Source organism: Neoarius graeffei, chromosome 28 (genome assembly GCF_027579695.1).
Source record: "Neoarius graeffei isolate fNeoGra1 chromosome 28, fNeoGra1.pri, whole genome shotgun sequence".
NCBI lineage: Eukaryota > Metazoa > Chordata > Actinopteri > Siluriformes > Ariidae > Neoarius > Neoarius graeffei.
Genome location: NC_083596.1, coordinates 23624128 through 23634487, shown reverse-complemented (window position 1 = coordinate 23634487; position 10360 = coordinate 23624128). Strand labels below are relative to the sequence as shown.

Genomic DNA, 10360 nt, shown 5'->3' with positions numbered 1-10360 from the left:
CTTCTGGAAAACCCTACTATATACAATTCTACTACAACGGCTGTGGCTACAAGCTTTCCCTACCTGTGCACGGTTTTTATGTTTTTTGTGTGTATTTTTGCGTGTTGTTCGTCTGTACCGGACTTCAATATCCACTACAACTGTATGGACTTACTGGACATTGGTTTCCAGCAGAAAATGATGGTTTGTAGCGATTTCCATCGCATGCACAACATTCCGGACGAGAAAAAAAAAAAAATTCCGGACGAGACCAGATTGCGAGACCAGCGAGGTCTCCGTGGATTGTTATCGGAAGCAAAGCGAAGGAGGCGGCGCCGGGAGCCGAAGCAAAAGCGAGGCTACAGGCAGAGCCGGCCTGTTGACTAAGCTCAGAAAACAGCTACTCAAATCTCCACTGCCAAGCCTCTACCTCTCCAACGCCAGATCCATGTAAACAACACGGACGATTTGGAATTACCTTATTCTATTCTATAATCGGCTGGTCAGTGCTATACTCAATACTTAACCCAGATAGCAGAGGGTCGTTGATTCGACGTGGAATCATCGCCATGTTCTTCGACCTATACGCCGTCGAATCACCGTCGATCACCGACGTTGATTCAACACCGCTTTGCTCATATGAGTTTCCGTTGAAACGACGTTGAAAAGTGGCTGGTGGTCGACAGAGAATAGACCCCCTTTCACCCTTTATTCAACTACGTATTTCGGTCGATTTATAGTTGAATTTTCGGCGATGATTCATCCAACTTTACTTCCTGTTTTATGTACAACAGGAAGGCTACAAATTAAGCAAAACAGGCTAAATTAAACTAGCTAACAAAGCATCGGAGCTCTTGCCTAGGATGAACACACATTACTTCAACCATGAAGGTGAACATTTATATCAATGTGCGTAGGCTACGTCCTGTTTTATGTACAACAGGATATAAAAAATGCATGCACCAATGCACCCCTCCTAATGTTTGTCAAGCTATGTAATAAGGCATACATTTTACCATTTATAAGGAACAGAACACACTTGAACAAGTTCTTAGAAACATTTTCGGATTTATTTACAAATGTACAATTTTGTAGCCTACTCCTCCTGCGGCGCAGACACCTGTACATGGAAACAGAAAAACATAACCGAAATTAATTTGATGCAGCATTGACAAAGAAAGTCAGCAGTAGGCTATTGGTTTCAAAATGAAATGCCACCCTACATCACGTCTCCTCATTCCTCCCTCTCTCTCTGGCGCATATTTCAGCCACTTCTTCACGGCGTCACTGAAATTGGCGCGCGTGCTCCCTGGCAGCTGCTTTTGTAGAGCATCTGAAAGAAAAAGAACAAAACATTGAGAATTTGCATGGTGATAATTGTTTAAGTTTGAGTTGGGAAGACTATTGCCGCTTTTCCACTACAAACGCGGCTGAGCCGTGCCGTGCCGAGTCGAGCTGAGTTGAGCTGAGTGGGGCTGTTGGAGTTGCATTTCGACTACAACCGCGCTGAACCGTGCTGGCTGGAAGTGGGTGGACACATTGGGTGGAGTTAGCGAAAGTGGGTGGACGTCACGTGATGTCGTTAAGCAGCGCAAACAGTGACATCAGTGACAGTGGCGGAACAAGTCAGAGCCGGGCCGGGGGCGGGGCAAATGACCGGGCCCTTTATTAAAGCTTATCATAACATCATTTTAGGCTACAAAATGTCCGCAACTGCGGTGTTTACCAATTTCAACACTACCGGGTGCAACTATGTTATTTAGTACATCAAGTCCTTCAAACGAACATGTAACTCAGAAACAAAAAACATTAGGATACTGTACATGGCTCATAATAAAACATCAATAGCCTATACTGCACACATTATTTGAAGGGCATACGAATGAGCGCTCAGAGGTTGCAACGGTGACAGGAAGAGTCAGAAATAAAAGGAGGGTGGTGCAAACCTCACTGAATGCACTGTGTTTACCAATTTCAACACTACGGGGTGCAACTATGTTAGTTTGTACATTAAGTCCTTCAAACGAACATGTAACTCAGAAACAAAAAAACATTAGGCGACATACTGTACATGGCTCATAATAAAACATCAATAGCCTACTGCGCGCATTATTTGAAGGGCATACGACGAGCCTTGCGCTCCGCGAACTCGTCCACGATGCTCTGTATGTCACTGATTCAGTGATCTTTTAAGCGGTAGTCTCACGACCCGAATAGTAAACAATAAACATGGAGGACATGGAGTCGTTAGTGTTGCTGGTCTTGGTGCTGTGGCTTGTTGTCACCGACAACGCCAACAGATACTGGCAAGAGCGTATAGATGAGGCGAGGTGCATAAGGCTTCAGAAATTCTCGTAATTCGTAATTATTCTTCTTCCGGGTTTGCGGTGTTTACAGATCCCAGCGCGCTCGCGGGGCGTGTGTGGGCATGTGAGGACACTCCTCCTCACCAATCAGTGCACAGGGGAGTGTCTGCTCACGCCCCCAGCCTCACTCGGCTCGGTTTGGCTCGCTTCAGCCCCACTCCAAAACGGTGCGAGTTTTAGGGGCTAAGCAGGGCTGAAACGAGCTGAGTCGTGCTGGTTTTTGGTAGTCGAAACGCGAGCCGTGTCGGGCTGAAGTGAGCTGAAGCGAGCTGAAGTGAGCTGAAAAAGGGTAGTGGAAAAGGGCCATATGTCACACTCTAGTGGTAGGTGGCAAGTAATGGCACTAGTACAGAAAATATATGTAAAAATCAGAAACCATAGGTGTGAATCTTGTGACAATTAAAACGGGATTTAAAAATAATAATAGTAGTAATTTCCCCATTGACAAAGCGGAAATAGAAATGCCACTACCAAACCGTTCGTCACTCAGTCAGCCTCCCTGGACTTGCCTGCACACCTGCTTTTTCTGAGTAAGGCGCCTGGTAAGTTTCTTAATCCTTTGCATCTTTCACAATATGTTTGTCATTGTCATTATAATCGTAATGTTACAGTTAGTGAAGGAGTTGTTAAAGAACATTTAGAAGTAGTGTGCAAGTACTTGCGACAGCTTTCTATTTTACCCTCTTTTACAGCTTTGTGCACATGCATAACCTACCAAACAGGACATCATGCATTTTGGTGTCCTTAAAGGCAGTTTTTTCCCCCTTTCCAGCCCAGTTGAACTGGCTGGCCAAGCTGTTGTCCAGGAGGCTACGCAGCATCTGCCTCACCGTGACCCCTACATCAGTTCCGCCACAAAGGGCTAAGGTAGACACCTGATAGAATAAAATGTAGCATGAAGACAATGTGAAAGTATTCAGTGTTTATCATTGTTTCATTGATTCACAACGACATTAAATATTTGTGTTTCCTTTTGCAGGTGTTGCAGATGATTGGAAAAGAAAGGTAAGAATAAGTACCATCAGCTGCTTTTGTTTGGCATCTTCCTTGACCAGGGCCTCTGCTGCCAAAAACTCCTCCATGGTGGAGAGTGGGAGCTTGGTAAGGGGTGATGTCTGGGGTGTGTCTTGTCTCCCCATCTCTCTCCTTTGGGCCCTGACCTCTTGCTCCAGCCTTCCTATCATCCCCTTCATCTCCCTGTTTTCCCCCTTCAGCTCCCTGATTTCCTCCCTCAGCTGGCCAAGGAGAGAGATCACGGTGCTGATGCCCATGTCTGTTAAGTAACACGAAACATTAGGACTTTTGTTACGCATTGCTTGTCATTTTTGAAAAGTGATTACAGTTGAGGACTCACCACGCAGCAACTCATTGTTCCCCTGTTGGGATGGCAGAGGTGTGGCTGAAATATCAGAGTACAATTTAGTTCACTGCAGGGTGCTTAATTTAAATGTCTGTTCTAAATTGACAATTTTCATGTTGATTGATTTCCTCTTTGACTTACCATGGAAGCGGTGACGTGGCTGGGGTGAATCTGAAAAATTGTATGGTCAGTTGATCAGAACACATCTACATAGATGGTTTTTTTTTTTTAGTCGTTTATGGCATAAATCAAGGCAATGTATAGTTACCATGGGTTAGTGGCTGACTGTGATGTAGGGGGCCTGGCGGGGTTTCTGACAGCAGTGAATCTGAAAAATAGTAAGCAGTCAGTTGATCAAAACATCTTCACTTACTTACTGGTATTTTAGTTTCTGGCATAAATAAAGGAAATGCATAGTTACCATGAGTTAATGGCTGGCTGTGAAGGAACTGGCTGGCTGGGTGTCTACTGGCTGACTGGGTGTCTAAAGACGGAAATGAAATCATTATTATTTCAGACAAGTTCTAGGTCTTCAGTAGAACAACAACAAGTGGTACAGATAGTCACCTTCATTAAGGGAGGGGAATTGCCACTCGCTGTCCAGCTGAGTGGCGTCAATAGATGGTGGCCTCCTCCCCTTACGCCTTGGTTGTGCCTCCTCCTCGCTGTCCTCCTCAAAATACCTTTTGTTTGGACTTTAAAATAAACACAGGACCTTACTGCCACAGCTCAAAACACAAACGAAACTGTACTTGAACTTATAACTGCAAGTTGTGATTTAAAAAGAATTTTTACCGTCTTTTCCTGGGCCCCATCTCACCATCAGACTGCAGGTCTGCTGTAAGGCAGCCTTCCTCCAGCGATCGGTTGAGGCAAGACCTGGCTTTGGCAAAGGTGGCTGAAAGGGAAGGCAGTCTTAATGATACTGGCTTAATGCAATATTGAAGTATTGTCATTGGTTTAATGAAGTAGCTATGCAGCTCACCACAGGTTGTCAGCACCCTGATTTTTGGGTGGAATTGCCATCCTTGTCCCGGGGGGATGGAGTTCATGGCGGCCTTCTCAGCTTTTTGGCCACTATAGGGTGGCCAGTAGCATCCCACTTCTCCCACTGGAGGAGCATGATTACGCAGAGCTGACTCAAAATCGGACAGAATCTGCCTTTCTAACATTTCAGTAGCCTTCAAAACACGTCTTCTTTTTGACCAATAAGAAGCCATATTCTCTCCCCTAAAGAAATAAATGACTGCAGTACCTTTTGAGGGAATGTCGTGGTAGTGGTCTTCAGGTTCCATTGAGGTAAACATAGGGGGGGACAAAGACAACATTTACGTCATTACATTTGAAATAACCTTACACACACACACACACACACGCACAGGTCAAACAATTGTTTTACAGAAAGTTCTGTTTTAACACCAACAATGTTTTAATGCTTGGATTAATGTTGTAATGGCTGCGACCCATCGGCCTACAGTGTTACAAAACTTAGAGTTTAAATCTAGCATGTAGGCCTAGGTTGCATGTTGTTTTGAGCTGACCTGTTCGTTTGTGTAGCCATGGCAGCCATGAACTTCAAAGATTATCCAGGCTACTTCTGTAGTGACCACTTTGTTTGAGGTACCACAAACGAAATTGCTTATATTCCCTCAACTCATACAAGAAACATGCAGAAACAATGCATCTGCATGTTTGTTTCAAGTGGTCACACGCACGCACACACACATTTACACCATTACATTTGAAATAACCTTACACACACACAGATCAAACAATTGTTTTATAGAAAGTTCTGTTTTAACACCAACAATGTTTTAATGCCTGGATTCATGTTGTAATGGCTGCGACCCATAGGCCTACAGTGTTACAAAGCCCAGCCCCCACAAGCTAGGTGTAGGCTAGCTACCGGTTATAACCGCGGCCTGTATATTGGTGGGACATGGCGATTCATTTCCGCCAGTTCGTTCATGTCGGTCAGTTCAGCAAAGAAATTCGTTCGTTCAGTTCGTTCACTCGTTCATTTTGATGACGTCACACCAAAGCGGCACAACAATGGCTGTCGTCCGAAGTTTAGTTCATCTTGAGTGAACGAGAGGCGGCAGAGGTGCCATCCACAATAGATTTTCATACATTACAATGTGCTTGAGAAAAAGATGGAAGAAAAACATTATCCTTTGCATTATGCATTGCAGACTGTTTCATGCAGTTGTTCAAACCCATTAAGTAACACCCATTTTGCTCATATTCAACAGCAACGCTCATTACAAAGAACAAACCACTTTATTACAAATTGCATTAACATTAAAAAAACGAGGGCGGCACGGTGGTGTAGTGGTTAGCACTGTCGCCTCACAGCAAGAAGGTCCTGGGTTCGAGCCCCGGGCCCGGCGAGGGCCTTTCTGTGTGGAGTTTGCATGTTCTCCCCGTGTCCGCGTGGGTTTCCTCCGGGTGCTCCGGTTTCCCCCACAGTCCAAAGACATGCAGGTTAGGTTAACTGGTGACTCTAAATTGACCGTAGGTGTGAATGTGAGTGTGAATGGTTGTCTGTGTCTATGTGTCAGCCCTGTGATGACCTGGCGACTTGTCCAGGGTGTACCCCGCCTTTCGCCCGTAGTCAGCTGGGATAGGCTCCAGCTTGCCTGCGACCCTGTAGAAGGATAAAGCGGCTACAGATAATGAGATGAGATGAGATTAAAAAAACGAACACAGTATGCCGCGATCTCCAGAGCCACGTTCTTCATTGTTTATCACAGTCATGGAAACCGTTGCTATGCGCCCAGCCCAGTATGGCAGCAGGCAGGCTGGCTGTTCGTTCGTTCGCGAACTGCTGAGCTCGTTCGCTGTGAACTGAAATGTATTGCTGAGTGAGAGCTCTAAATTGTAAACTAAAGACCTGGCATGTGTCAACGCTCTGATAATAGGGCTCAGATAGCCCTTAAAGAAGTAAAGTGGCGCTGCTCTGCACAGATCAAAATGCAAGTTGGACGCCCTTCTGCTACTGAACAGATCCTGCTGATTCGCCAGCGACCGAGATTCAGCGAGCGCCCTGCTGCCAGCGAGCAGAGACTGCTGATTCGCGAACGACCGAGAACGAGAGGCAGCGCGAACTAGTTCTAGTCGTTCACTTCGAAGACTCGTTCAAAAAGAACGGTTCGTTCGTGAACGACACATCACTAGGCCTGTATACTCGATTGAAATGCTTTTTTTTTTCCAAGACCACAACTATGACCAGTTTTCGGCTAAACAATGCATCTGCATGTTTATTGTATGAATTGAGGGAATATAAGCAAAGTTGGTCGTGGTACCTCAAAGAAAGGTCACTACAAAAGCGTTGGTAGCCTGGATAATGTTTAAAGTTCATGGCCGTGACCCAAACACAAAGCCGCTACACAAAATAACAGGTCGGCTCACAACGACATGCAACCTAGGCCTATGGCGTAGGCGATATGACTGAAGTTCCATCTTCTTAAACTGCTTGAAATTGTATTTAAAATTCCCTTTACTAATAGCGACTGAATAATGGTACGTACCAGATGTCCAGGGATGAATGAAAAAGTAGCGTCTATCAGCAGGCCGATCCACAAGAGAGTCGCGTTCCAACTAGTGTTGAAGTTAACCTGCAGCCAGTGTACAGTAACGCAAATGACGTCATGCAGTAAACAACGGTGCATTATGGGATAGCATGGGTCATCCAACGACATCGCAATAGGCCTGCCCTTCTTTTTAAATCATGCCTTGAAATCAACAAACTGTAAAAAAAAAAAAAAACTTTCATAGAAGGTCAAATATTGCTGAGTTCAGACAGTAGACCTAAATTGGTTTTATTCCTTTTTTCATCATTTACTTATCGTTTACTTGCCATTATCACTTAGCCTATATAGGCCTACTTATATCATTTACTCGTGTCTATGGCTACGTTTACATTACGTCGAATCAGCGGATCATCAGATTAATGTTCTTAAAATGATTCGCGTTTACACTAAAACCGTTAGCCGTGCACACAGCAACACCAATACGCGGATACGCTCGGCTCCGCAGGCATCCTGCGCTCCAAATCACTCCGCCCTGAACAGCGAGTGCCCTCTGGAGGGTGCGCACTCCGGCCCTGCGCAGCTCACAGAGCGCGCGAGTGAAGTGAACAAGCCACGATTCGGGACTGAGCCGCTGTGTGTGTGATCCCAGCGCATATCACTTACTACTTGCAAGTGGAAGGATGGCAAGCCTAAAGACAATCATAACTACACAATGGGCAGTATTTGCATCAGTATTTGCAGTATTTTCATACTTTTATACTCTTTAATGAAAGGTGATACAAGGCGGAAGTCTGCGCCGTTTTTCAGCAGTCGCGTCACATGACCAACGCCAGCGAATCAGGAAGGTGGATGTCACAGTGACGTTGTCCAATGAGACGCCAGCTAGAGCTCAGCACAGCGTATTCTCAATGTTTACACAGCACCGGACCAGACACGATCTGGATTGAATACGTGGACGCTGGCGGATTCCCGTTTCCCCGCTTTTTCAGGGGGGTTAATGTAAACGGACAGTGCATCCGCGAAGAAAACGAGACAGATACGGTCTAGTGTAAACGTAGCCTATGTGTAAGCAGCATAAGACAGACAGACACACACTAGTGGCAATTTATATTCTGAGCAATCCTACCAATGTTGAAAACTGGCCGGCAAAAGTGACGATGGTTCAACGTCGTATATTCAACCTTCTCTGACGGTCGACAGATCAACCTTTACCCACGGTGATTCAACGGTGATAAATCGACCCTCTCAGACGGCGGAGAAATCGACGTTTCACGGCGCTGTTTCAGCGTTGATTTTCTGACGTACGACGGAAACCGACCATTCTGACCAAAACTCTACGTCGTTTCAACGACCCTCTGCTATCGGGGAAGTGACTTACCCATCCAGTGAGGATCATTTTCTTGTTTACAAGATGCCACATCTGAGTCGCTGACAAATCCTGAATTTCTGTAAAGAAAACTGTCCAGAGATTTATAAGCATGCAGTGCTTCACCACTGAACAGCGAGGGAAAGTTAATGAGGTAATTATACACGTCCGGGTATTCCGCTGGCAGTTCAAAATCCGGTCGTGAAAACTCCGTCCGGAAAGCCATAAGGGTCACAAATCTGTAGCTCGTTTATTTTAGACATATATCTAGTTATCTGTTCATTAGAAAAATGAGCCGTGTAGTCCGTCGGTTGAAATTGATCCATTCTGTACACAAGTGCAGCAGTATTCAGCGGTGTTTTTGACCGACACGATGGCGGTTGTGTACTTTCCGGTCACGTGACTGCAAGATCTCTATTGACAGTGACAGGGGGGATTACAGGTGAATTACACCTACCTCATCAATATTCATTTGAAAGGGCAACTGGCTTTGGAGAAAACAAAGGTAGTCTGAAGTTTCTACAATTAGTATTGAAACTACATAACATTTCAGAATGCTGTTGTTAGTTTTATGTAGCCAACACCTATGTTTACAAGGTTCAGACTTCAAAAGTCTTGTGCAGATATATTTATAGTGTGTGTTTTTTTTTTTTTACAAGGTTTGAAGACTCTGAGGCGGCACGGTGGTGTAGTGGTTAGCGCTGTCGCCTCACAGCAAGAAGGTCCGGGTTCGAGCCCCGTGGCCAGCGAGGGCCTTTCTGTGCGGAGTTTGCATGTTCTCCCCATGTCCGCGTGGGTTTCCTCCGGGTGCTCCGGTTTTCCCCCCACAGTCCAAAGACATGCAGGTTAGGTTAACTGGCGAATCGTGTATTGGCGTTGCTGTGTGCACGCTAATCGTTTTTAAAAACGTTAATCTGATGATCCGCTGATACGGTCTAATGTAAACCCCACCTATGTGTCAGCCCTGTGATGACCTGGCGACTTGTCCAGGGTGTACCCCGCCTTTCGCCCGTAGTCAGCTGGGATAGGCTCCAGCTTGCTTGCGACCCTGTAGAACAGGATAAAGCGGCTAGAGATAATGAGATGAGATGAGGACTCTGAAAATAGTTTTTTGTAAGGTTGTGTTTGCACTTAATTTAAATAAAAACAAATTTTATTACATCCACTTTACTCTCATATTATTATTGCTGAAGGTGTCCAGAATATAACCATGCGTGTCACTTTTGCATGGATGTTTTTATTTAGATGAAATACTTAAAAACGTCAAAGTTTATCAGACTGCCACAGAGTGTCTAACAGGACCTCAGAGTGTTAAAGCAAAGAACGAAGCTGTGAAAGGGTGGGACAAACAATAGTGATCAGGGATTGGTTGTTGAAAGACAGCGCGCGTCAGTGATTGGCCATTGTGGACAATGTAGCTCACTGATTGGCTGCAAGCACAGCACAGTCAGGCTTTTCTTCTAAAAAAAAAAAATTCTCATCTTCGAGTCAGAGCACTTGCTTGCCATCTAGTGGTCAAAGTGTAAAATTGTAGAGCAGGTGAAAAAATGGTGAAAAAGGAATAATGATCACAGTTAAACAAAGAAATGAAATACTTTCAGCTGTTTCTCTCTCAGTTCCCTGCTTTGTTTACACTCTGTTTTGATGAAGGAGAGAAGCAGAGGCAGCATCAGGAGACAAAGAAGTCAGCTAAAAACAGTGTAAGGGTTTTGATTTGTGCCTGTTCACACACACAAACAACTCAGTTAAGGACGCA

General features: G+C 45.0%; 1 protein-coding gene across 5 annotated transcripts; it reads right to left on the bottom strand.

Moving 5' to 3' along the window:
* Window positions 1-1041: 1041 nt before the first annotated feature.
* LOC132876053 (uncharacterized) lies at window positions 1042-8749 on the bottom strand. 5 transcript variants are annotated; one of them, XM_060913290.1, is made up of 12 exons: window positions 7236-7734; window positions 4691-4987; window positions 4501-4603; window positions 4273-4400; window positions 4127-4189; window positions 3974-4033; window positions 3847-3876; window positions 3700-3744; window positions 3365-3618; window positions 3061-3220; window positions 1203-1312; window positions 1042-1099 (listed from the first exon to the last, which is right to left on the bottom strand). In XM_060913290.1, exons 2-12 carry the CDS (start codon window positions 4923-4925, stop codon window positions 1076-1078), a joined length of 1212 nt encoding a protein of 403 aa, XP_060769273.1. In that variant the 5' UTR covers window positions 4926-4987; window positions 7236-7734; the 3' UTR covers window positions 1042-1075. The 5 variants fall into 5 exon arrangements, with proteins under 5 accessions (XP_060769273.1, XP_060769271.1, XP_060769272.1 ...); XM_060913288.1 differs by adding an exon at window positions 8617-8749 and having other exon boundaries at window positions 1089-1312; window positions 7236-7322; XM_060913289.1 differs by adding an exon at window positions 8365-8396 and having other exon boundaries at window positions 1089-1312; window positions 7236-7322.
* Between the last annotated feature and the right edge of the window lie 1611 nt (window positions 8750-10360).